The sequence below is a fragment of the Heterodontus francisci genome, chromosome 4 (assembly GCF_036365525.1).
Source record: "Heterodontus francisci isolate sHetFra1 chromosome 4, sHetFra1.hap1, whole genome shotgun sequence".
Taxonomy (NCBI): Eukaryota; Metazoa; Chordata; class Chondrichthyes; order Heterodontiformes; family Heterodontidae; genus Heterodontus; species Heterodontus francisci.
The window spans coordinates 31,730,271-31,758,059 of record NC_090374.1 but is presented as its reverse complement, the minus strand read 5'-3'; the positions used below and the strand labels follow the sequence as shown (position 1 = coordinate 31,758,059).

Below are 27,789 nucleotides of genomic sequence, written 5' to 3'. Positions count from 1 at the left end.
TCCAGACCAGGCAACATCCTGGTAAACCTCTTCTGTACCCTCTCCAAAGCCTCCACGTCCTTCTGGTAGTGAGGCGACCAGAATTGCACACAATACTCTAAGTGTGGCCTAACTAAAGTTCTGTATAGCTGCAGCATGACTTGCCAATTTTTATACTCTATGCCCCAACCGATGAAGGCAAGCATGCCGTATGCCTTCTTGACTACCTTATCCACCTGCGTTGCCACTTTCAAAGACCTGTGGACCTGTACGCCCAGATCTCTCTGCCTGTCAATACTCCTAAGGGTTCTGCCATTTACTGTATACTTTCCACCTGCATTAGACCTTCCAATTTGCATTACCTCACATTTGTCCGAATTAAACTCCATCTGCCATTTCTCCGCCCAAGCCTCCAACCGATCTATATCCTGCTGTATCCTCTGACAATCCTCATCACTATCCGCAACTCCACCAACCTTTGCGTCGTCCGCAAACTTACTAATCAAACCAGCTACATTTGCCTCCAAATCATTTATATATACTACAAACAGCAAAAGTCCCAGCACTGATCCCTGCAGAACACCACTAGTCACCTTCCTCCATTCAGAAAAGCACCCTTCCACTGCTACCCTCTGTCTTCTATGACCGAGCCAGTTCTGTATCCATCTTGCCAGCTCCCCTCTGATCCCATGTGACTACACCTTTTGTATCAGTCTGCGATGAGGGACCTTGTCAAAGGCTTTGCTGAAGTCCATACAGACAACATCCACTGCCCTTCCTTCATCAATCATCTTTGTCACTTCCTCAAAAAACTCAATCAAATTAGTGAGACACGACCTCCCCTTCACAAAACCATGCTGCCTCTCGCTAATAAGTCCATTTGTTTCCAATTGGGAGTAAATCCTGTCCCGAAGAATCCTCTCTAATAGTTTCCCTACCACTGACGTAAGGCTAACCGGCCTATAATTTCCTGGATTATCCTTGCTACCCTTCTTAAACAAAGGAACAACATTGTCTATTCTCCAGTCCTCTGGGACCTCACCTGTAGCCAATGAGGATGCAAAGATTTCTGTCAAGGCCCCAGCAATTTCTTCCCTTGCCTCCCTCAGTATTCTGGGGTAGATCCCATCAGGCCCTGGGAACTTATCTACCTTAATGCTTTGCAAGACACCCAACACCTCCTCCTTTTTGATAATGAGATGACTGAGACTATCTACGCTCCCTTCCCTAGGCTCATCATCCACCAAGTCCTTCTCCTTGGTAAATACTGATGCAAAGTACTCATTTAGCACCTCGCCCATTTCCTTTGGCTCCACACATAGATTCCCTTCTCTGTCCTGGAGTGTGCCAACCCTTTCCCTGGTTACCCTCTTGCTCTTTATATACGTATAAAAAGCCTTGGAATTTTCCTTAATCCTGTTTGCCAATGACTTCTCATAACCCCTTTTAGCCCTCCTGACTCCTTGCTTAGGTTCCTTCCTACTGTCTTTATATTCCTCAAGGGATTCGTCTGCTCCTAGCCTTCCAGCGCTTACGAATGCTTCCTTTTTCTTTTTGATGAGGCTCACAATATCCCGTGTTATCCAAGGTTCCCGAAACTTGCCAAACTTATCCTTCTTCCTCACAGGAACATGCTGGTCCTGGATTCTAATCAACTGACGTTTGAAAGACTCCCACATGTCAGATGTTGATTTACCCTCAAACAGCCGTCCCCAATCTAAATTCTTCAGTTCTTGCCTGATATTGTTATAATTAGCCTTCCCCCAATTTAGCACCTTCATCCGAGGACTACTCTTATACTTATCCACAAGTACCTTAAAACTTATGGAATTATGGTCACTGCTCCCGAAATGCTCCCCTACTGAAACTTCGACCACCTGGCTGGGCTCATTCCCCAATACCAGGTCCAGAATGGCCCCATCCCTAGTTGGACTATCTACATACTGTTTCAAGAAGCCCTCCTGGATGCTCCTTACAAATTCTGCCCCATCCAAGCCCCTAGCACTAAGTGAGTCCCAGTCAATATCGGGGAAGTTAAAATCACCCACCACTACAACCCTGTTACCTTTACATGTTTCCAAAATCTGTCTACATATCTGCTCCTCTACCTCCCGCTGGCTGTTGGGAGGCCTGTAGTAAACCCCCAACATCGTGACTGCACCCTTCCTATTCCTGAGCTCCACCCATATTGCCTCTGAGGTGTCCTCCCGCAGTACAGCTGTGATATTCTCCTTAACCAGTAATGCAACTCCCCCCCACTTTTTACATCCCCCTCTATCCCGCCTGAAGCTTTTAAATCCTGGAACATTTAAGCTGCCAATCCTGTCCTTCCCTCAACCAAGTCTCTGTAATAGCAACATCATAGTTCCAAGTACTAATCCAAGCTCTAAGTTCATCTGCCTTACCTGTTATACTTCTCGCATTGAAACAAATGCACTTCAGACCACCAGTCCCGCTGTTCTTTGCAACATCTCCCTTCCTGCTCTTCCTCTCAGTCTTACTGGCCTTATTTACAAGTCCCCCTTCATTTATTTCACTTGCTGTCCTACTGCTCTGGTTCCCACCCCCCTGCCACACTAGTTTAAACCCTCCCAAGTGACGCTAGCAAACCTCGCAGCCAGGATATTTGTGCCCCTCCAGTTTAGATGCAACCCGTCCTTCTTGTACAGGTCCCATCTGTCCCTGAAGAGATCCCAATGGTCCAGATATCTGAAACCCTCCCTTCTACACCAGCTGTTCAGCCACGTGTTTAGCTGCACTATCTTCCTATTTCTAGCCTCACTGGCACGTGGCACAGGGAGTAATCCCGAGATTACAACCCTAGAGATCCTGTTTTTTTAACTTTCTACCTAACTCCCTAAACTCCCCCCTGCAGGACCTCATCACTCTTCCTGCCTATGTCGTTGGTACCGAAGTGTACCACAACCTCTGGCTGTTCACCCTCCCCCTTCAGAATGCCCTATGTCCGTTCAGAGACATCCTTGACCCTGGCACCAGGGAGGCAACATACCATCCTGGAGTCTCTTTCACGTCCACAGAAGCGCCTATCTGTGCCCCTGACTATAGAGTCCCCGATAACTATTGCTCTTCTGCGCTTTGTCCCTCTCTGCTGAACAGTGCCAGCCGTGGTGCCACTGCTCTGGTTGCTGCTGTTTTCCCCTGATAGGCCATCCCCCCCAACAGTATCCAAAACGGTATACTTGTTAGAGAGGGGGATAGCCACAGGGGATTCCTGCAATGACTGCCTGCCCCTTCTAGCAGTCATCCATCGAACTGCCTGCACCTTGGGTGTAACCACTTCTCTAAAACTCCTGTCTATGACGCTTTCTGCCACCTGCATACTCCTAAGTGCATCCAGTTGCCGCTCCAACCGATCCATGCGGTCTGTGAGGAGCTGCAACTGGGTACACTTCCTGTAGATGTAGTCGTCCGGAACGCTGGAAGCGTCACGGACATCCCACATCTCACAGGTGAAGCACTTCACCCGTCTGTCATTTCTAGCACTAATTAGTTAATTAATATAAAATAAATACTTATTAAATCCTTACTAAATTGTTATAATTAACCATATGGTCCCTAGTGCTAGATTTCTACCATAAATATTAAATGCTAACTAAATACAGTAATCTCCTCCCTCTGGTTTCGTTACTCTACTTATTAATTAGTTAATTAGGGTTTTAATCAATTTTTACCAATGTTTTATTTTCAAATTCAATACAACTTCCCTACCAGCCAATCAAGTCACAGCTTTTCTATGACGTCACTTTTCAGTTTCTTTTTACCAGAGGTAAGTTTTTTAGACTGACCGGTCTGGAACTCCACCCTCCGAGTCTTCTCCGTGAATGTCGGCCGCGAATCCCTGAGGTAAGTGTGAACCTTTCCTTTTAGCTTGTTCCATCTCTACCACGCTCTGGAAGTGGTTCAAGAGTTCACCTACCTAGGCTCAACTATCACCAGTAACCTGTCTCTCGATGCAGAAATCAACAAGCGCATGGGAAAGGCTTCCACTGCTATGTCCAGACTGGCCAAGAGAGTGTGGGAAAATGGCGCACTGACACGGAACACAAAAGTCCGAGTGTATCAAGCCTGTGTCCTCAGTACCTTGCTCTATGGCAGCGAGGCCTGGACAACGTATGTCAGCCAAGAGCGACGTCTCAATTCATTCCATCTTCACTGCCTCCGGAGAATACTTGGCATCAGGTGGCAGGACCGTATCTCCAACACAGAAGTCCTCGAGGTGGCAAACATCCCCAGCTTATACACACTACTGAGTCAGCGGCACTTGAGATGGCTTGGCCATGTGAGCCGCATGGAAGATGGCAGGATGCCCAAAGACACATTGTACAGCGAGCTCGCCACCGGTATCAGACCCACCAGCCATCCATGTCTCCGCTTTAAAGACGTCTGCAAACGCGACATGAAGTCCTGTGACACTGATCACAAGACGTGGGAGTCAGTTGCCAGCGATCGCTAGAACTGGCAGGCAGCCATAAAGGCGGGGCTAAAGTGTGGCGAGTCGAAGAGACTTAGCAGTTGGCAGGAAAAAAGACAGAAGTGCAAAGGGAGAGCCAACGGTGTAACAGCCCCGACCAACAAATATTTCTGCAGCACCTGTGGAAGAGCCTGTCACTCTAGAATTGGCCTTTATAGCCACTCCAGGCGCTGCTCCACAAACCACTGACCACCTCCAGGCGCTTACCTATTGTCTCTCGAGACAAGGAGGCCAAAGAAGATCTCTTACCTCTTAATGTGTGTTGACCATAGTTGCTTAACTGCACAAAAGAACAAAGAAAATTACAGCACAGGAACAGGCCCTTCGGCCCTCCAAGCCTGCACCGGTCCAGATCCTCTACCTAAACATGTCGCCTATTTTCTAAGGGTCTGTATCTCTTTGCTTCCTGCCCATTCACGTATCTGTCTGGATAGATCTTAAAAGACGCTATCGTGCCCACGTCTACCACCTCCGCTGGCAACGCGTTCCAGGCACCCACCACCCTCTGCGTAAAGAACTTTCCACGCATATCCCCCCCTAAACTTTTCCCCTCTCGCTTTGAACTCGTGACCCCTAGTATTTGAATACCCCACTCTGGGAAAAAGCTTCTTGCTATCCACCCTGTCTATACCGCTCATGATTTTGTACACCTCAATCAGGTCCCCCCTCAACCTCCGCCTTTCTAATGAAAATAATCCTAATCTACTCAACCTCTCTTCATAGCTAGCGCCCTCCATACCAGGCAACATCCTGGTGAACCTCCTCTGCACCCTCTCCAAAGCATCCACATCCTTTTGGTAATGTGGCGACCAGAACTGCACGCAGTATTCCAAATGTGGCCAAACCAAAGTCCTATACAACTGTAACATGACCTGCCAACCCTTGTACTCAAGTGGAGCTTGTGTCTTTTAGGGGCATGTATGGATTTTTGTTGTTGTACCAAATACCTTTTTACTGTGATTCATTTATTTCTCACCCCTTGAAGTTTGCCTTACTTAAATATAAAACCCTGGTCTGTGATTCTACCTGCTCCCTCTCAAAGCTAATAAATTAATATTTTGTTGCTATTTCTCCGATTGTTAAATAATTGTGGTTCTTAACTCATTACTAAATCTAGCGTGTCATGTTCTAGGGAGAATTTAGGCATCTCAGCTGAAACAAATCAGGAGATAACCAGCTTTGGATTCATCAAGCCAAAAAATATCCTGGAAGTTAAATAAAATGACTAATGATCTCTATTTATATTGTATTATGTTCCTGAAAATATCTTCACAGTTGTTTGACAAGATCTAAATCCCAAGGCTATTTTCAAGACACAACTACTTTTTGATAAAATAATTCCTACATTGTGTAAGATTTAATACTAGATTTTGACCCAAGCAGTTTGGCAAAGATATGTGGAAAACTATAAATGAGAACCATCACACTATCACTGCTTCATGCATTCCACAATACACGCCCAAGTTTTCTGCGTGAATTGTATTTTTTTTTAAAAGACAGTAAATACATTGCTCAGGAGGAAATAAAGGTTACACCAACTTCAACTAGAGGGAGCTACTGAGTTAACGATGTAACAATTTAGTTGATTTTTTTGCAAATAAAGACACATTCTTACCTTATAGAACAGAATTGTGAAGTCACGAGTCACTTTTACAAGGTGGTGTATTTGCTCAGCTGATAACCGCCAAATCTGAAAAAGGACATGTGTCTGAGATAATGGTTTATAGATATAGAGAGATACAGCACTGAAACAGGCCCTTCAGCCCACCGAGTCTGTACCGACCCATTTATACTAATCCTACATTAACCCCATATCCCCTACCACATCCCCACCATTCTCCTACCACCTACCTACACTAGGGGCAATTTACAATGGCCAACTTACCTATCAACCTGCAAGTCTTTGGCTGTGGGAAGAAACCAGAGCACCCGGCGGAAACCCACGCAGTCAAAGGGAGAACTTGCAAACTCCACACAGGCGCTACCCAGAACCGAACCCAGGTCGCTGGAGCTGTGAGGCTGCGGTGCTAACCACTGCGCCACTGTACCGCCTTATGATTACCTCATAAATGATGAACACTTGGGGCTGGATTTTTAGCCCGAAGAGGGTGGGCACAGAGGCAGGTGGGTGAGGAATTTCACACTGCCGGTGTGCCGGTTCCCCTGCACCATCCCTCCCCCGGCCCAATTTCCTGGAGGTGGGATGCTGTGGAGGGAAGGGTTGGCGGAAGGGCTACCCACCCACAAGTGGCAAGTAGCCAATTCAGGTAGTTAACAATTTTTTAAGGCCTGTTGTCAGAGGCTAACTGGAGTTTTCCAGTCAGCCTCCAGCTGCCTGGAAGCATCGGGGAACAGTGCAGCTCTCCCCAGCTGCTTGGCTTCAGCTGCAGCCAAAGACGGCCCTCTAGAAGGGAATGCAGTCCCAGCTGCTCAGTCTATTTGTTAATTAAAAGTTTAAAAAGTTGGAGAGAAGGTGCCCTCTCTCTCTTTCACTTACCTGGAAAGGCAGCCTGCTGCTTCTTCAGTGCTGGAGGGTCTCCTATTTGCCCTCCAGCTTCAAGAGCCTGCCTGCAGTCCTTAATTGGATGGCGAGCCCACCCTCTGGCCATTAACTGGCCAATTTGGGGAAAATCAGTCTGATTATTCCCCACATAATGCAGGCTTCTTACCCCTCCCCCCACCCCATCTTATGACGACAGCGGGGTCCCAAAGCCTGCAGTGAACATCCTCAAGAAAAAGGTGATAGAGGTCAGACACAAAAATTAATTCTTCAACTGACACCCTTTCACAAGTTTATTTTGCATCAGTTTATGAAAAAGTAATGTTTAGTATGAATGCGTTTTTAAAAGGTAATAAATATTCTCATTTGCAGCTCAAATAAATCTACCTTATGTAACTCAAATCCATTAAAATGTCTGAAATCACTTCATGGATTATTTTGACTAAACTACCGTTTGCCAAGTTTTCTCCATATTTATAGTAAAATTGTTCTGATGTTGGACTAGCATGAGCCAAGATGTGAACGCATATTATTTAGGCAGCATTTCATGTTTCTCTGTAGTAACAGCAGCCCTTTGGAGAAAAGAATGATCTGCTAATGGTAAGCATTGGCTTACTTTTTCCCTTCCTCTCCTGAAGATATCAACTCATGCAGTGCTCAGTTCTATGGACAAATGCAGTCATCTAGCATCTTACCCAAAAACAGCTCTTACTCTCAGATGAGCTGGAGCAGTTAGAGTTGGCAGGTTACATATGCTCGTCACAGTTGAGCCTAGCAGGAGACATAGAAATGTAAAGGATCGGAAAAAAATGTTTCCAGACCAACGTTCAAAAATACAGTTAACTACCAGGGGTATTCATGAACTAATTTTCTCGAAAATGCCTGTCCTTCTCCCTGTTGATAATTATGGATGTTTTCAGTTTGGATCACAAACTTCGGCAGTCCACCCCAAACATTTATCATTGTATCTGTGTGAAATAGTTATATCTAATGTATCCATTCACCTTCCTCTTGTAGCTTCATCCCATGCTGTCTTGCTGTTGGTTACCAGGACATGAACAGTTTTGCATGGTTTAGCTTGTTGCTACCCTTAAGGATTTTGAATACCTCAATAAAATACCCTCTCAATCTTCTCCCGTGCAAATAAACTCACTTTCTGTATTCTTCTTATAACTCAGCCCAACGTGTTCTTTAATGCTCATTTCCAACCTTCACATTCTTTCAAAACATTAAAAGTGTTTCTTCTTAGATATGACATGAGGAAAAGCTTTTTCCACTCAGCAAGTAATTAGGATCTGGAATGCACTGTCTCGGAGTCTGGTGGATACAGGTTCAATCGAGGCAATCAAGAGGGAATTGGATCGTTATCTGAAAAAGAAAAATGTGCAGGGCGACAGGGAAAAGGCCGGGGAGTGGCACTAGGTAAACAGATCTTTCAGAGAACAGCACAGACATGACAGGCCGAATGGTCTATGATTGTGCGTCAAAAAGAAAAAGGAAGCACTCGTAAGGGCTGGAAGGCTAAGAACAAACGAATCCCTTGAGGAATATAAAGATAGTAGGAAGGAACTTAAGCAAGGAGTCAGGAGGGCTATAAGGGGTTATGAGAAGTCATTGGCAAACAGGATTAAAGAAAATCCCAAGGCTTTTTATACATATATAAAGAGCAAGAGGGTAACTAGGGAAAGGGTTGGTCCACTCAAGGACAGAGAAGGGAATCTATGTGTGGAGCCAGAGGAAATGGGCGAGGTACTAAATGAGTACTTTGCATCAGTATTTACCAAGGAGAAGGACTTGGTGGATGATGAGCCTAGGGAAGGGAGCGTAGATAGTCTCAGTCATCTCATTATCAAAAAGGAGGAGGTGTTGGCTGTCTTGCAAAGCATTAAGGTAGATATGTCCCCAGGGCCTGATGGGATCTACCCCAGAATACTGAGGGAGGCAAGGGAAGAAATTGCTGGGGCCTTGACAGAAATCTTTGCATCCTCATTGGCTACAGGTGAGGTCCCAGAGGACTGGAGAATAGACAATGTTGTTCCTTTGTTTAAGAAGGGTAGCAAGGATAATCCAGGAAATTATAGGCCGGTGAGCCTTACATCAGTGGTAGGGAAATTATTAGAGAGGATTCTTCGGGACAGGATTTACTCCCATTTGGAAACAAATGGACTTATTAGCAAGAGGCAGCATGGTTTTGTGAAGGGGAGGTCGTGTCTCACTAATTTGATTGAGTTTTTTGAGGAAGTGACAAAGATAATTGATGAAGGAAGGGCAGTGGATGTTATCTATATGGACTTTACTAAAGCCTTTGACAAGGTCCCTCATAGCAGACTGATACAAAAGGTGAAGTCACATGGGATCAGAGGGGAGCTGGCAAGATGGATACAGAACTGGCTCGGTCATAGAAGACAGAGGGTAGCAGTGGAAGGGTGCTTTTCTGAATGGAGGGATGTGACTAGTGGTGTTCCACAGGGATCAGTGCTGGGACTTTTGCTGTTTGTAGTATATATAAATGATTTGGAGGCAAATGTAGCTGGTCTGATTAGTAAGTTTGCGGACGACACAAAGGTTAGTGGAGTTGCGGATAGTGATGAGGATTGTCAGAGGATACAGCAGGATATAGATCGGTTGGAGACTTGGGCGGAGAAATGGCAGATGGAGTTTAATTCGGACAAATGTGAGGTAATGCATTTTGGAAGGTCTAATGCAGGTGGGAGGTATACAGTAAATGGCAGAACCCTTAGGAGTATTGACAGGCAGAGAGATCTGGGCGTACAGATCCACAGGTCATTGAAAGTGGCAACGCAGGTGGATAAAGTAGTCAAGAAGGCATACGGCATGCTTGCCTTCATTGGTTGGGGCATAGAGTATAAAAATTGGCAAGTCATGCTGCAGCTGTACAGAACTTTAGTTAGGCCACACTTAGAATATTGTGTGCAATTCTGGTCGCCACACTACCAGAAGGACATGGAGGCTTTGGAGAGGGTACAGAAGAGGTTTACCAGGATGTTGCCTGGTCTGGAGGGCATTAGCTATGAGGAGAGGTTGGATAAACGCGGCTTGTTTTCAATGGTCTGACGGAGGTGGAGGGGCGACATGATAGAGGTTTACAAAGTTATAAGCAGCATGGACAGAGTGGATAGTCAGAAGCTTTTTCCCAGGGTGGAAGAGTCAGTTACTAGGGGACATAGGATTAAGGTGAGAGGGGCAAAGTTTAGAGGGGATGTGCGAGGCAAGTTCTTTACACAGAGGGTGGTGAGTGCCTGGAACTTGTTGCCGGGGGAGGTGGTGGAAGCAGGTACCAGGTACGATAGTGACGTTTAAGAGGCATCTTGACAAATCCATGAATAGGATGGGAATAGAGGGATACGGACCCCGGAAGTGCAGAAGGTTTTAGTTTCGGCAGGCATCAAGATCGGCGCAGGCTTGGAGGGCCGAATGGCCTGTTCCTGTGCTGTACTGTTCTTTGTTCTTGACAATAATTCTGTGATTTTGATGCCAAGTATCAGATGAGTAACTTTTTTCAGTATCTCGTCCAGTGCCATGATGTCCTTCCTGTAATATGGTGACTAGGACTGCACAGTACTCCAGATGGGAACCACCCAATCCTTGCATAGGCTCAGTATCACATAAAATGATTTGTGTTCTATTCCATTTACTATACAACCTAAGATCCTATTGGTCTTTGTTTAGTGTAGATGGTTTCTACAATCTGTCTAATAACACATAATCCTTCCCTTGCATTCTGTAGAACAGAACTTAGCTTATAGTTCCAAAGTTTATTTTCTTTCACATATGACAGCACAATCATTGGATGCAAGTAGGAATTGCTTAGAATTCTGGTTTCTACCACCACCCCGCCCTTCCGTAACCTTGGGATTGAGAAGCCAAATGTAAAACCCATTGGCTGAGATCATCTAACGCAGCAGAGTGGGGATCCTGCATGGACCTTCTTACATTTATTAAAAATAAACACAGCATTTTAAAAACTGTCATGGAACTTTTGACTTGCACTTCTTCCATTACATAAAAAAAAACTTTAAAATGCACTAACTCTACAAATACTAAATATGGATTAGCATTTATGTTGTAACTCATATATGGGGATTCATAGTCGCCGACAGAGAGCTCCACACAAGTAGTAAGTAGCATAATAAAGAACAGGTGAGCAAGGACTCCTTTTAGGAGGAAAGTCCTGCCTGCTCCCTTCGGCCTCAGGTAACCAGAAGGTGATTGACATGAGTGCTGTAGTTGAATACAGTTATCTTGAGGGAAAGGTTTCCTGAAGTACCTATCCATAGACTGTTAGCTAAGCAGAAGGTTTTCAGTACTGATGGCTTTGCAAATAAAAAGCAATATATTAAGGCTCAACAGGTTCCAACTCAATTGACCACAGAATTAAACAAGTCAACAAGGTTGCTATTCAGATTTTTAAAAAATTCTTTCATGGGATGTGGGCGTCGCTGGCAAGCCCAGCATTTGTTGCTCATCCGTAATTGCCCTTGAACTGAGTGGCTTGCTAGGCCATTTCTGAGGGTATTTTTCTGTGGGTCTGGAGTCACATGTAGGCCAGACCAGGTAAGGAATGCAGATTTCCTTCAGTAAAGGACATTAGTGAAACAGATGGGTTTTCACAACAATCAGTGATAGTAATGGATGCCATGAAACTGAGACGAGCTTTCAATTCCAGATTTTTATTAATTAGTTGAATATTTATTGAATTTAAATTCCACCAGCTGCCATGGTGGGATTTGAACCCATGTCCTGAGGACATTAGCCTGGCCCTCTGGATTACTAATTCAATGACATTAGCATTATGCCACCACCTCCCCAGATTTTTTTTAAATTCATTCACGGGATGTGGGCATCACTGGCCAGGCCAGCATTTATTGCCCATCTCTAATTGCCCTTGAGAAGGTGGAGGTGAGCTGTCTTCTTGAACCGCTGCAGTCCATGTGGGGTAGGTACACCCACAGTGTTGTTCGGAAGGGAGTTTCAGGATTTTGACCTAGCAACAGTGAAGGAATGGCGATATAGTTCCTAGTCAGGGTGGTGTGTGACTTGGAGGGGAACTTTCAGGTGGTGGTGTTCCCATGCATTTGCTGCCCTTGTCCTTCTAGTTGGTAGAGGTCGCGGGTTTGGAAGATGCTGTCTAAGGAGCCTTGGTGCTTTGCTGCAGTGCATCTTGTAGATGGTACACACTGCTGCCACTGTGCGTCGGTGGTGGAGGGAGTGAATGTTTGTAGATGGGGTGCCAATAAAGCAGGTTGCTTTGTCCTGGATGGTGTCGAGCTTCTCGAGTGTTTTTGGAGCTGCCCCCATCCAGGCAAGTGGAGAGTATTCCATCACGCTCCTGACTTGTGCCTTGTAGATGGTGGACAGGCTTTGGGGAGTCAGGAGGTGAGCTACTCGCTGCAGAAACTGAACTGGAGTAGCCATATAAATACCGTGACTACAAGAGCAGGTCAGAGGCTAGGAATCCTGAGGCCCCAGATATTAGTAAGGAGGACTTTGCAGGATTGACAGGGCTGGGTTTGCCATAGTCATTTCCGGTGCCTAGGTCGATGCTGGGTGGTCCGTCCGGTTTCATTCCTTTTTATTGACTTTGTAGCAGTTAGAAACAATTGAATGGCTTGCTAGGCCATTTCAGAGGGCATATAAGAGTCAACCACATTGCTGTGGGTCTGGATTAACAGTAGTTCCTCTCATCTGAGTTTCCTGATTGTTTATTCAGCTAAATAAGCAGATATGAAATCAGATAAGCAAAGAAACATAGAAACAAAGTACAGCAGCTGAGCATAAGTAGAATAAGGAAAAGTCTCTCAGTACCACAGTAAGTTTCAAGCAGGAGAAGACCTTTGATCCATCTCGCCCCATTATTCACAGTATTCCTTGGTGCATTTCAAATAACCCTGAATTCCATTTGTTGACTGAAATTTATCCATTTCTTTCTTGGAACTTGTTGAGATAGCAATTTAGTAACAGGAATACAGCAATTAGAGATGTAAAAACTATTAAAGATGCAAATGCTGTCAAAATTGAGAATGTGCACAAAATAGTAAATATCCTGAAGAACAACATGCCTTCTCCAAACAAGAATATTCCATGTCAAGCCAATGAACTTGGCACAAGCCCTGGACAGGTTAAGTTAGCTTAAAATACATAAATCTCCAGGGAGTGATGACATTTATCCCAGAGTGCTAATAAAGAGCAGGGAGGATATTTGTGAAACACTGACCCCAGAGTGCTAACAGAGGAGGGAGGAGATTTGTGATTTGACAATTAAGAGGGAGTCATTGGATAATGAGGAGATACGAGTAGTTTGGAAACAAGCTCATATGATGTTCAAATATGGGTGTCAAAACAGAGACAGACTACTACAGACATATTAGTGTTACTTTCATTCTACCTAAAATAATTGAATTGGTTATTAGAAGTAAACATAAGGATTATTGTATAACTCCTTTTCTGTCTCAGCTTACTTGCCGCTGAAGCCTTCATCCGTGCTTGTTGCCTCTAGACTTGATTTTTCCAATGCACTCCTGACTGGTCTCCCATCTTCCATAAGCTTAAGCTTATCCAAAACTCTGCTGCCTGTGTCCTAACTCGCACCAAGTCTCATTCACGCATCACCTCAATGATCACTGACCTACATTGGTTCTCAATTGAGCAATGCCTTGATTTTAAAATTCTCATCCTTGTTTTCAAATCCTTTCATGGTCTTGCCACCCCCCATTTCCAACCTCCTCCAGCCCTACAACCCTCCAAGATATCTGAGCTCCTCCAATTCTGATTCTTGTCATCCCCAATTTTAAATCGCTCCCGTCATTGGCAGCCATGCCTTGAGCTGCTGAAGCCCCAAGCGCTGGAATTCCCTCCTTACACCACACCACCTCTCTTTCCTCCTTTAAAGCCCTCCTTTGATCAAGCTTTTGCTCATCTGCCCTTATGTGGCTCAGTATCAAATTGTTTGATAATCTTCCTGTGAAGTGCCTTGGGACATTTACTATGTTAAAAGCACTATATAAATGTAAGTTATCTATATAACAATAACCTCGTCTGTTGTTCTTATTTCGAGGCAAAGGTGACCATGTCCATCATCTGGGGTGTTTGGTGGAATTCCGGTGACTGCTAAAGCCAATCTGCACTTGGAAAGCCCTGGTGCAAATAGGGCAGGATACAGTAGACCACTGAGTTTTGGATGAGCTGCTGGCTCGGGATTTCCTCTCCTTACATCTTCTCTCTGCCTCTGATGTTCACTTTCTTTCAAAGGAGGTTGCACCCTTTTTTATTTGGTTGCGCCAGGTGCAGCAATCCTGGGCGAGCTTCACCCAGGACTCAGGGTCAACATCAAAACTCCTAAGCGAGGCCTTCAGAGTGTCCTTGTAGCACTTCCTTTGACTGTCATGAGAGCACACCCCAGACTCAAGCTCTCCATAGAAGATTCACTTTGGTAAGCAAGTGTCAGGCATTCTGGCTATACGACCAGCTCAACTCAGTTGTGACTGTCTCAATATGGTGTGGATGCTCGGCATGCGGCTCAGGTGAGCATCTGAGTGTCGGGTATTATGTCCTGCCATCTGATCTTCAGAAACCTCCGAAGGCAGCTCAGGCGAAAGTAGTTGAGCTTCTTGGCATCACGCTGGTACACAGTCCAAGTTTCGCTTGCGCAGAGTGGGAAGGACTTATGCTCTATAGACTTTCAGTTTGGTAGGCAGGCTTACTCCTCTTTGCTCCCAGACTAATGTTTGAAGGCTACACTTGCTTTGGCAATTCTGCATGCGTCTTGCTCGAGTGTGCTGCCAAAATAAGTGAACTTATCCGCTGCTGACAGGTCCTGGTCATGGACTGAAACCTTGGGCTTGAGATAAGGATTTCCTGGAACAGGCTGGTACATTACTTCAGTTTTCTTTGTGCTGATTGTGAGGCCAAAGTTGTTGCATGCATTGAAGAACAAGTCCATCCTACATTGCCTGTCCAGCTCTGAACCAGCAATTAGTGCACAGTCATTGGCAAACAGGAAATCATGAACTTTGCCCTTGGAGACCTTGAATTTTGCCGAGTCATCTCAGATTGAGCAGCTTCCCGTCCATGCAATATCTGATGTCAATGCCAGGATCACCATCATGGAGGGCATCTAGTCTACAGCAATCGATGTGAACTCTAAAGGAAAAGAGCCACCTGACCAATGTCATTGAATCCTTGAATTCTTTGAATGCACAAAAATCTAGGACATCATTTGTTTCACACCCTCTCCAGCCTGAAATTCTATGACAGCAGCTTCGTAAACCTACCCAGAATTAAGTAAAAGCTGACTAAAATAGATAAACTTTAAAATCAATTAATGTGGGTTATAAACAGGTCCACACAAGCCTTCAAAGCAAGAATATTAGCTTATATTTGGAGCCAAACATATTTGTGCATGGAGGACTTCACAAGTGGTTAACCAAACACTGAAAAGAATTTAACAGATGACATGTGAATGCGACTCTCATTTACAAATTGCATTTGAAACAGTGACTGAATGCCCACAGAATTAACAAAATTATTAAAAGGCAAATGGAACTGGCTAGTCTTCTGCTGAAATGTAATAAATACATAATTGGGCTTTCATCATCTGACAGAATTTTGAAGTGCTGAATAATTCTTACACCAAAGCTTTGAGGTTCTTGGGGCTAGTGTAGTGAAGAAGAGGCGGAAAATTAAGATCTGGGTCAGCGGTTTATGAAAATGGTGCCAATGTCAGAGTCGTACAGCATAGAAACAGGCCCTTCAGCCCACCGCGTCCAAGCCGACCATAATGTCCATCAATACTAATCCCACCTGCCTACATTAATTCCATATCCCTCCAAGCCTTGCTCATTTAAGTACCTGTCCAGACGCCTCTTAAATGTTGCTACTGTTCCTGCCTCCACACATCCTCAGGCATCTCATTCCAGATACCCACTATTCTGTGTGAAAGATTTACCCCTTTGATCCCCTTTAAACCTCCACCCTCTCACCTTAAATCTATGCCCTCTAGTTTTAGTCACCCCTACCATGGGAAACAGACTCTGGCTATCTACCCTATCTACGCCTCTCATAATTTTATATATCTCCATCACGTCCCCTCTCGGCCTCCTTCACTCCAGGGAAAACAGACCCAGCCTATCCAATCTCTCTTTACAACTCAAGCCCTCCAAATCAGGCAACATCCTTGTGAATCTTTTCTGCACCCTCTCTAGCTTAGTCACATCTTTCCTGTAGTGCGGGGACCAGAACTGCACACAGTACTCCAAATGCGGCCTAACCAACGTTATGTACAACTGTAACATGACATCCCAACTCTTGTACTCAATGCCTCGGCCAATGAAGGCAAGCATGCCATACGCCTTCTTCACCACCCTGTCTACCTGTGTTGCCACTTTCAAGGAACTATGTACTTGCACCCCAAGGTGTCTCTGCTCAACAACACTTCCCAGGACTCTGCCATACACTGTGTATGTCCTGCCCTGGTTTAACTTCCCAAAATGCATCACTTCGCACTTGTCCGCATTAAATTCCATTTGCCAATCCCTTGCCCACTTTCCCAGTTTATCTATATCCTGTTGTAACCTTAGACAACCTTCTTCACTGTCCACTATACCACCAACTTTGGTGTCATCTGCAAACTTACTAATCATGCCTCCTACATTCACATCCAAGTCATTAATATATGTCATGCACATCTGAGGTCATGCTAAAATAGGAGGGTTGTAGGGCTGGAAAAGTTTACAGAGATAGGAAGGGGCACAGCTATGGAGGAATTTGAAAACCAAGGCGAGAATTTTAAAATTGAAGGTTTATTGGACCAGGAGCCAATGTTGGTCAGTGAGCACAACGGCGATGGGTGAAAGGGACTTTGTGCAAGTTAGGATATGGATATAGAGAGTGAAAAATGGGAGGCTGACCAGGAGAGCATTGGAATAGTCAAGTCTAGACCTAACAAAAGGCATGGATAAGGCTTTCAGCAGCAGTTGAGCAGAGGCAGGGTTGAAACATAGAAAATAGGAGCAGGAGTAAGCCATTCGGCCCTTCGAGCCTGCTCCGCCATTCATTATTATGGCTGATCATCCAACTCAGTAACCTGTTCCTGCTTTCGCCCCATATCCTTTGATCCCTTTAAAACCAAGAGCTATATCTAACTCCTTCTTGAAAACATACAATGTTTTGTATGGCCTCAACTGCTTTCTGTGGTAGTGAATTCCACAGGCTCACCACTCTCTGGGTGAAGAAATTTCTCCTCATCTCAGTCCTGAAAGGTTTACCCCGTATCCTTAGACTATGACCCCTGGTTCTGGACTCCCCCACCATCGAGAACATCCTTCCTGCATCTACCCTGTCAAGTCAACGTTGGAGACAGCTGACAATACGGAAGTGGATAAGGCAGCTTTGTTGATGAAGAGAAGCTCATCTCAGGGTCAAATAGGATGCCAAAGTCATAAATAGTCTGGTTCAACCTGAAAGAGAGAGTGGCCAGGGAAAGGGATGGAGGTGATGGATAGAGATCAGAGTTTGTGGTGTGGACCAAAACAATGTCTTTGGTATTCCCAATATTTAGATGGAGGAAATTTCTGCTCATCCAATACTGGATGTCAGACAAGAAGCATGACAAATCAGAGATAGTGGAGGGCTCGAAAGAGGTGGTGGTGAGGTACAGCTGGGTGTTATCAGTGTAAATGTGGCACCTGATGTTGTGTCTTTGGATAATGTCTCCAAGGGACAACATGCAGATAAGAAACAGGAGGAGGCTAAGAATAGATCCTTGGGGGACTCCAGACACAATGATGCAGAGGAAGAGAAGATATTGCAGGTGATACTTTGACTATGACTGGACAGCTAAGAGTGGAATCAAGCTCGGGCCATTCCCCCCAGCTGGATGACAGAGGAAGATGATGGTGGAGGAGGGTATGGTCAACTATGCCAAAAGCTGCAGACTGGTTAAGAAGGATAAGGAGGGATAGTTTACCATGGTCGCAGTCACATAGGATCACTATCCAGTGACCCTGGCCGATGTGCATGAATAGAGCTCTGCTGAAACGTAGTTTGAAGTCAGCCTATGTCAGCAAACTACTGGAAGATTGCCAACACGCATTGAATAATATCCAATAGGATTCAATGACCAATATTTATGGGGAGGCAGCAGGGGAGTGACTGTGGGTGGGGGGAACCCATAAATCCTGGGTACATGAGATCCTGTCGAATTTAATGGCAGGGCCTCATTACCACTGTTGCACGCCCCATCTCCATCCAACTCCTGATAGTCGGCCTGCGGAAAAGGCTGCGGGCTGGGTCTGTTGAGGACAGTCCCTGGCAATCGGGAAAAATTGCAAGTTGATGGGGGAGCGGGTGAAAGAGAGCTGGACAGGCAATTAGGAGGAAGGGGGAACCCGGACAGACTGCAAGTTTAGTGTGGGGTGGGATGTTTGATGATCATGGTAGAAAATTTGCTTGAGCAGCCAGGGGTTGGTGGGGGAGCTCCTGCTCTTCCTGGCCCAAAAGCAGTGTTGTAAAAAGCACTTACCTGCTGCATCCATCTGTTCCTGCCTCCCTTTAACTGCTGGGTTTCCTGAGTTCTGGGAAACCCAGACTACCAGCATTAAATTCGAATGATTGCCAAAATCTAAGGAACAGAGCCTCATTAAGAAATTATAATCAGGGACCCATAGATCGTGTTAATTAGACCCCTCAAACCTGCCACAGTAACAAAGAAAGTGAGCACATTTTGCATATTTTCTGGTTTATATTCCCCCTGTCATGGTGGGGGTTAAGATTGCTCCAATGCGTTTAGGAGTGAAAATATAAATAGATATATAAGAGGGGTTGGGGGTGGTGGTATGACTATATGGTGCTTTTAAAGTCTTTTTAGAAGTCACTATTTCATCAAGTTTTCCTGGTCTAAAACATGCAGATTAGTTTCAAATAAAGGCAAGCAAAAATGGACTCCACTACAGAAGGCTTTACCTTTACAGCAGGGTGGAAGCCACTATCAAACATTGATTCATTTTTGATGATATTTCCCACTCCAGGCAGCACAGCCTGGTCCAAGAGCACATCACAGAGCAGGCGAGCACCATGCTGCTTCAATTCATTCTCAGCTCGGGAGCAAATGAATTTTGCTGAACAAACATCCAGTTCTTCCAATAATTTCACTTTCTTCTCACACTCAGATGTACTCCTGACAGAGAATAGAAAATACAACTCTTAAATTTAACTCAACATACAATATTGCCAATTGTCTATTGCACTATAGTTTCTACATAACAGACATGCAATCTTAACCAGTATTCAATTCCTTCAAGCCTAAAGTTTCTTTTCCCTCCCAGTAGTAATGTACTTAGTCCAATTAGTAGACTTATTCGGGAAACTGCATGTAAGTGCAAAAAGACACACTTCATTTAGCTACAAAAGATGCTGCAATTTTAAATAAAGTTCCAACATGTATATTAACGGACTGTGATGGTGGTAGGAGTGAGAGCATCAATCTAAATCTAAATTAAATGATTTTTTGGTCTCATGTTCATCGAAGCGTCTCCTATGAAAATATAACTTTTATTTTCAAAGTAAATGTCACATAGGGGCGGTATTTCAATTCCAAGGTCGGACCCCAGATGTTGCAATAGCTTCTAGGTTCTGACCCCGCACTGCTGCGACAATGTACACACGTTGCAAGTTTAATTTGCAAATCACTTAACTGGCCCAGAAACACGTTTGCTGCCCAATTAGCAGCAGTGGACGGAGGAAGAAGGCGGGACTCGGGCAGCAGCAGACACGATTTAAATAGCGGGCGGCAGCCATGGCAACCATGCCGTCTGTCCAAAAAAATTGAAGGAGGACCTGTACAGAGGGAAGGAGGTAGGGATACTCCATGTCAGGCCAGCACCCCTCAAACCCACCCCACAGTTTTCTGATGCTGCTGGAGGCAGTGACTGAGTGCCGAATAATCCTGCTCCCCGTTAGTGGCAACAGAAATCCTGCAAGAGTAACCAGGAGGGTGTGGCTGGAGTTGCACATGAGGTCAGCAGCAGAGGAATGGTGAGGAGGAACGAGGTGTAGTGCAGGAAATAATTCAATAACCTTCTTAGGTCTGGAAAGGTAAGTCGAAAGAAAGACCCAGATGGCATGCCTCCTGCTCAGCAGTCACCAGAGTGCAAAACTGAGGAGCATCCTGAGGGCACATAGAGTTCTTCTGACCACGGGAGAGATGTGCGCTCAGCAACTTCGATGACCCACAAGAATAGGTCAGAACCCTGGTGCTGTTGGATGGAGGCTGAAGGGCTGGCTACAGCAGCGTATGCGATTGGAAACACACCAGTGGTAAGGGCCAAAGGTGTTGTAGTAAATGCATTTTTCTTCACATTGTAGACCAAATAGGAGTTGAACGCCAGGGAGAATGAGAGAGCAGGTTTGGATTCGCGATGCTAACGCACTTTGCAGATCTGGCCCATGATGTAGCCAGAGTGTCAAGCTACATCAAGGGCCGCTGGGGACGGAGAAACGGGAATCCCCTGTAGACAGGGTGAAAACATCTCAACATGTGCAGGTTCAGTAGATGCACTTCAATGCTCCCTGTGCAATGAGCAGTCAATGCATAAGCTGTCATCTCATTATTTTAAGCAGTGGAGGCATCTGTTGACTGTCCCTATCTCTCCGCCATCCTCTCTTATGTCTTCCAGCTGCAGAGGGCAGGAGGCCGTCCTACGATAACAAGTTCTCGAGCAGTCAGAGAAGGAAGACATGTCGGAGCCTGCACCATCACATCTTACTAGCCCACCTTCTACCATTGTAAACACACACACCTCCATGGGTCGTCGTGCTGTATTAGAAGCTACGGCACAGGGTGAAGCACACTTCACGTCAGAGCTGGAAGGTTCGGTGCAGGCAGTGAGCTATGGTCAGTCCCCCTTGGAGGATAGAGGACAGACACAGTCTTGCTCAGCAGAATAGAGATCAGTGCCTTGTGAGTCATGAAACAGGCGAGCTATGTGTCCACGTGTCAGAGTTAACTGAGGCTCTGCAGAGTATCGGATGAGAACGGAGAAGTCCATTCATCTCATGTGCTCCACAATGACTCAGTGCTTTGAGTGCATGGCTCCTTTATTGAGAGAGTGGCCAAACTCTGAGACAGCCATATGCAGCATAACTCAGAGTGGATGGAGGAACAGTGCACTGACATGCATAGGATGCATGCCACACTCAGTAGCTTGACCAGTCAGTGGCACAAATGTCGCAAAGAGACATGGAGTGGATGCCAGCTGCACCCCAGCTGGTGGTCCCCTCCAGTGATCACGGGCACCATGAAAGGACTGAGAAGGCAACAGATGGTGTTGAGGGGGGCCACCCCACAGGACTCCATCATCATCATCATCCAATCCCATGAGCCTTCCAATGGCAAAGCATCTGTGGAGTCACACCCTGTAACAGAGGCTACCCCCACAGCGCTGCTGGTGCAGTCTGCCATATGGGACCTTATCAAAAGCCTTGCTACAATCCAAATAGATGACATCAAGTGCACTACCCTCATCGACCCCAATTTGTTACCTCCTCAAAAAATTCAATCATATTAGTCAGACATGACGTTCTCTTAACAAATCCGTGCCGACTGTCTTTGATTAATCCGTGTCTTTCTAAATGAAGATCTATCCTTTCCTTCAAAACTTTTTCAAGTAATTTTCCCACCACTGAGGCTAGGCTGACCGGCCTGTAATTACTTGGCCTATCCATGTCTCTCTTTTAAAAAAATGCAATGCTAGCTGTCCTCCAGTCTTCTGGCACCACATCTGTAGCCAGAGGGGATTGGGAAATGATGGTAAGAGCCTCATCTATTTCTTCGTTTGCTTCTCTTAACAGCCTAGGATACATTTCGTCTAGGCCGAGGGACTTATCCATATTCAAAAATGTTAAACCCCTTAATACTTCTTCTCACACTATATTAGTTTCATCTAATATTTCACACTCCTCCTCCCTGACTGCAATGTCTGTATCGTCCCCCTCTTTTGTGAAAACAGATGTAAAGTATTCATTAAGAAGCATACCAACATCCTCCATCTCCGCACGTTTCCTTTATGGTCCCTAATAGGCCCGACTCTTTCTTCAGTTATCCTCTTGTATTTATTTAAAAAAAATTGGGTTTTCTTTGCTACCCAACTGATACCCCTGCACCTGCCCAGATTCATTCCCTCAAACGAAATCCAGAACCGCCCTCTCTCTTGTTGGGCTTGCAACGTACTGGCCAAAAAAAGCTCTCCTGAACTTATTTCAAGAATTCTGCTCCCTCTGTGCCTTTCACATTAATTCTAACCCAGTTAATATTAGGGTAGTTGAAATCCCCCACTATGACTGCCATATTGTTTTTGCACTTCAGAGATTTGCCAACATATTTGATCTTCTATCTTCCTCTGATAGTTTGAGGGTCTATAATGCACTCCCAGTAGCGTGATTACCCTTTTTTGCACTCCTTTTGCACTGGCCTTCAGACGTCATTGTGTTTTACTTCATGCTGCCTTTCCTATTCAAGCGCATGCTACCTTGTGTACTCTCATTAGCTCTTGGAATTCTTTTTATGCACCTCTTGTACTTCAGTTTGTTCTGTCTCTTATACTCTTTCTACTTTGCTTCTGAGGATGAAAGGAAGCTGCAAAGAGAAACTGATAAGAAGGTGGAATGGGCAAAAAAAGTGGCAGATGGAATGCAAAGTCAATATCTTTGAGTAGGTATATTTTGGTAAAATTAAAAATAATTACACTTGGATAGCTGGATGATGTGGAACAGCAGAGGGATTTGGGGTTCAAGTTCACAGGACATTAAAAGCAGCACCTCAAGTGGAAAAGGTCATAAAAAGCTAATGGTTAACTGGGTTTATGGCAAGAAATATAGAATATAAAGTCAAGATATAATAGTGAATCTACATAAAATCTTAGCTGAAGTATTGTACCGAGTTATGGGCTCTATACCATAGGATATGAGGAAATCGAGAGGGTGCAAGGCATATTCACTAGGGTACTAGAGTTCCGAAGAAGGGTCGCTGACCCGAAACGTTAACTCTGCTTCTCTTTCCACAGATGCTGCCAGACCTGCTGAGTGATTCCAGCATTTCTTGTTTTTGTTTCAGATTTCCAGCATCCGCAGTATTTTGCTTTTATTCACTAGGGTACTGCCTGGTATGAGGAAATACAAATACAATAGAGGAGATTAACAGGTGATTTGACAAGTTTTTAAAATTATGATGGGATGGACGTGTAAATAGAAACAGACAGCTTCAATTAACTGAAGGGCTAGAAAAAAAAGAGACACTAATTACAAGATCAAATTTAAAAGAATTAGAACAGAAAGTAGGAACTGTTTTTTTTAATGAGGCTCTGGAATGCACTCAGAGATAGTGTCTGAAGTAAAGATCACACCCACATTTGCAAATAGGCTAAATAGGTGACTGTGGCAAAAGAGAATAAAGGAATATAGGAACAAAATGGGCACATGGGAACATGGCACACGCAGAGGGAAAACATGAAAAAATGGCTCATTTCCATATTGTACCTTAATTCTACTGTCACTTTGATAATTGCTCTCCCAGTTGTTAATACAACTAGTGCTGTGAATTATTGCATAACTATTGAGGAAACAGAAGCATATATTTGCATAAGTAATGACTATATGGACCATGCTCAGACCTGCACATACGAAATAAATCTGGAGAAATAAAAACATACACACACACCCAAAATCATATTTTGAGCTTCAAATAATTTTGAAAATAAATTTGTAATTTATTTCCATCAGAGATTAAGGCAACAAAGCAATTGATGAATAAAATAAAAGAAAGTACAAAAATAAACCAGAAAGTTAAGTTGAAACACATTTACCTTACATCCACAGTGGAGTCAAAGAAGCAAATCAAATCACTGGTCAGCTGGATTTCTAAAACTGCTGGGGCTCCACTGTTGTGCCTTCTCTCAGATGAATTGACATGCACTGAACCATGCATGCCAAAATGTACCCTGGAATGGTATATAAATGAGATTGTTACAGTTATTTCAAACCAAGAGTACACCACACTTTTTTTATTGAATGTCTCTACAGAAAGTCTCTTGAAAGTTAATGACAATGTCAAATCAAACATCTTTGCTTATCTCTAACCAACATTCCTGGTAGCTGGCACTTTTATCAATGCAAAGTACTGAGGCAGCAAAAAGGAATGAACATTAAATGGCTTAGGAATTTCAAGTAGGAGTTAACCTACAAGCCCCTTCTTATTCCTACCCCCCACCAACCACCAAAGACAGCTAATATATAGCACTCACCATGTAAAAGAACATTTCAGAGTGCTTCACATGGGGGACAGCGGACACCATGTAGGAACTAAAGGAATTGTATGTGCGTGTATGTGAAAGCAAAGACACAGCAGATAGTTAGAGTCAGAGTTATACAGCACAGAAACAGGCCCATGGGCCCATTTGTGCCGGCCATCAAGCACCTAACTATTCTAGTCCCATTTTCCAGCACTTGTCCCGTAGCTTTGTATGCTATGGCGTTTCAAGTGCTCATCTCAATACTTCTTAAATGTTGTGAGGGTTCCTGCCTCTACCACCCCTTCAGGCAGTGTATTCCAGATTCCAACCACCCTCTGGGTGAAAAGATTTTTCCTCAAATCCCCTCTAAACCTCCTGTCCCTTACCTTGAATCTGTGCCCCCTAGTTATTGACCCCTCCGCTAAGGGAAAAACTCTCTTCCTATCTAACCTATCAATGCCCCTCATAATTTTGTATACCTCAATCGTCTCCCCCCTCAGCCTCTCTGTTCTAAGGAAAACAAACCTAGCCTTTTCAGTCTCTCTTCACAGCTGAAATACTCCAGCCCAGGCAACATCCTGGTGAATCTCCTCTGCACCCTCTCCAGTGCAATCACATCCTTCCTATAGTGTGGTGACCAGAACTGTACACAGTACTCCAGCTGTGGCCGAACTAGTATTTTATGCAGCTCCACCATAACCTCCCTGCTCTTATATTCTATGCCTCGGCTAATAAAGGCAAGTATCCCATATGCCTTCCTAACCACCTTATCTACCTGTGCTGCTGCCTTCAGTAATCTATGGACAAGTACACCAAGGTCCCTCTGACCTTCTGTACTTCCCAGGGTCCTACCATCCATTGTATATTCCCTTGCCTTGTTAGTCCTCCCAAAATGCATCACCTCACACTTCTCAGGATTAAATTCCATTTGCCACAGCTCTACCCATCTTACAAGCCCATCTATATGGTCCTGTAATCTAAGGCTTTCCTCCTCACTATTTACGACACCACCAATTTTCGTGTCATATGCGAACTTACTTATCATACTTCCTATATTCACGTCTAAATCATTAATGTAAACGACAAACAGCAAGAATCCAGCACCAATCCCTGTGGTACACCACTGGTCACAGGCTTCCACTCGCAAAAATCAACCCTTGACCATTACCCTCTGTTTCCTGCCACTAAGCCAATTTTGGATCCAATTTGCCAAATTGCCCTGGATCCCATGCAGGACCTTGTCAATGGCCTTACTGAAGTCCATGTAGACTACATCAACTGCTTTACCCTCATCTACACATCTAGCCACCTCCTCGAAAAATTCAATCTAGTTAGTTAGACACGATCTCCCCCTGACAAAGCCGTGCTGACTATCCCTAATAATTCCTTGCCTCTCCAAGTGGAAATTAATCCTGTCCCTCAGAATTTTTTTCCAATAGTTTCCCAACCACTGATGTTAGACTCACTGCCTGTAATTAGCTGGTCTATCCCTACTACCCTTCTTGAATAATGGTACCACATTCACTGTCTTCCAGTCCTCTGGCACCTCTCTCGTGGCCAGAGGATCTGAAAATTTGTGTTACAGCCCCTGCTATCACCTCCCTTGCCTCACATAACAGCCTGGGACACATCTCATCTGGGTCTGGGGATTTATCCACTTTTAAGCCCGCTAAAACATCTAATATTTCCTCCCTTTCAATGCTAATATGTTCAAGTATATCACAATCTCCCTCCCTGATCTCTACACCTACATCGTGCTTCTCCATAGTGAACGCGGATGAAAAGTAATCATTTAAAACCTCACCTATGTCCTCTGGCTCCACACAAAGATTGCCACTTTGGTCCCTAATGGGCCCCACTCTTTCCCTGGTTATCCTCTTGCCCTTAATATACTTAGGAAACGCCTTAGGATTTTCCTTTATCTTGCCCACCAATGTTTTTTCATGTCCCCTCTTTGCTCTCCTAATTACTTTTTTTTTTTAAGTACCCCCCTACACTTACTATACTTCTTCAATGCCTCCGTTTTTAGCGCTCCGAATCTGCCATAAGCCTCCTCTTTTTTTTCCTGATTCAATACTCTATATCCCTTGACATCCAGGTTCCTACCCTTCACCTTAATGGGTACATATTGGCTCTGAACCCTCACGATTTCCTCTTTGAATGACTCCCACTGGCCTGATGTAGACTTTCCTACAAGTAGCTGCTCCCAGTCCACTTTGGCTCATTTTTGCTTTCTAAAGGGGTGCTCACGTTGGTCTTTTAGTTCAGATTCTAGGGGGGTAAATTTTATCCTGGCGGAGGGAGTCTCGACATCTGGAGAAACTGACGCCGAGATCCCACGTCACCTCTTCTCCAGAAGGCCCACCTAATTTAGCGCCAAGCAGGCACTTAAGTGGACAGCGGCGGGTCTTCCACAGGATCAAGGACCCATTGTCGGATGTCCCATTCTTGCAGAGCTGCCGGCAATCAGAGGCCAGTGGCTGCTATTGCAGTTGCACCCACCAGTGAAGAGCGTCACTGGAACCAGGCCTCAGGAAGGTCAGGATTGAAAGGTCTTGCGGAGGGAAGAAAGGGTGGTCGGCAGCAAGGGTAGAGGGGTGGCCCTCTGCGGGACGCCCTTCCAGATGCCAGTTCCCTTGTTCAGGCACAAAGTGCCTTTTAACAAAAGAACCCTCCCACCGGAGTAGGGAAACAGCCTGCACAGTTTGTTATGCCGTGCTTCCCATACAGCGACAGGACCACTCGCCAGGTAGCTAATTGTGGCTGCAGCGGGAAGTGGCCCTTAATTAGGGTGTCAAGAAAAATGATATGGAATATTAATTTATCGGTTGGAAACATTAAACTTTAAATGGAAAAAATCCTGCAGTTAACTTTTAAAAAGCTGGCAGCCAAGTAGGCCACCGCAATTTGCATTTAAAACACCTTTTCGCATTTCAAGGCCTCCAACTGGAGAGAGGTCTGAGGAGCATGGACCCAGAACAATGGCTTGCTGTAAGTGATTGAAGTACCTAAAATTGATTCATTAACACGGCATTCAAGGCAATCCCAACACCTTGACTTTGAAGGAGCAAACACTTCCAAGTGTAAATATTGGCATCCTGGGGCCTGGGAACCAATTCCAAACCTTGAATCTCATTAGAAGGTTCCAGAGAATATACTGAGACAGTCATGTGACCTTCAGTCCATCTCTGTGAAAGCTGGGAGTTTTCTTGAACAAAGAGTCAAGCCAGTACCTCAGACTGTGCAGCAGCAAAAAGACTATGTGGTCACACTGCAGGTAAAGACTGCTCATGGCAGAAAGGGAATGGGTGACCGCCAGGCAGAGTAGAAGAATTAGGCAGGTAGTGCAGGAGTCCCCTGGGTCCATGTCCCTCTCTAACAGATATTCCGCTTTGGATACTGTTAGGGGAGATAGCTTCTCAGGGGAATGCAGCAAGAGCCAAGTCTGTGGCACCACAGGTGGCTCAGCTGCACAGGAGGGAAGGAAAAAGAGTGGGAGAGCTATAGAGACAGGGGAT

The 27,789-nt window shown here is 44.9% G+C and overlaps 1 protein-coding gene across 3 annotated transcripts in view; it reads right to left on the bottom strand.

Moving 5' to 3' along the window:
• neil3 (nei-like DNA glycosylase 3) overlaps positions 1 to 27,789 on the bottom strand; it is a 96,243-nt gene that overhangs the window by 38,953 nt on the left and 29,501 nt on the right. For 2 of the 3 annotated variants that reach the window (XM_068029325.1, XM_068029326.1), the window contains 3 exons: positions 23,846 to 23,980; positions 18,951 to 19,164; positions 6,087 to 6,161 (listed from right to left, as the gene is read on the bottom strand). In XM_068029325.1, coding sequence (XP_067885426.1) covers positions 6,087 to 6,161; positions 18,951 to 19,164; positions 23,846 to 23,980 — 424 coding nt within the window. Of the gene's footprint in view, positions 1 to 6,086; positions 6,162 to 18,950; positions 19,165 to 23,845; positions 23,981 to 27,789 lie in introns of those variants that run through there. The other variant, XM_068029327.1, reaches the window with a different exon arrangement.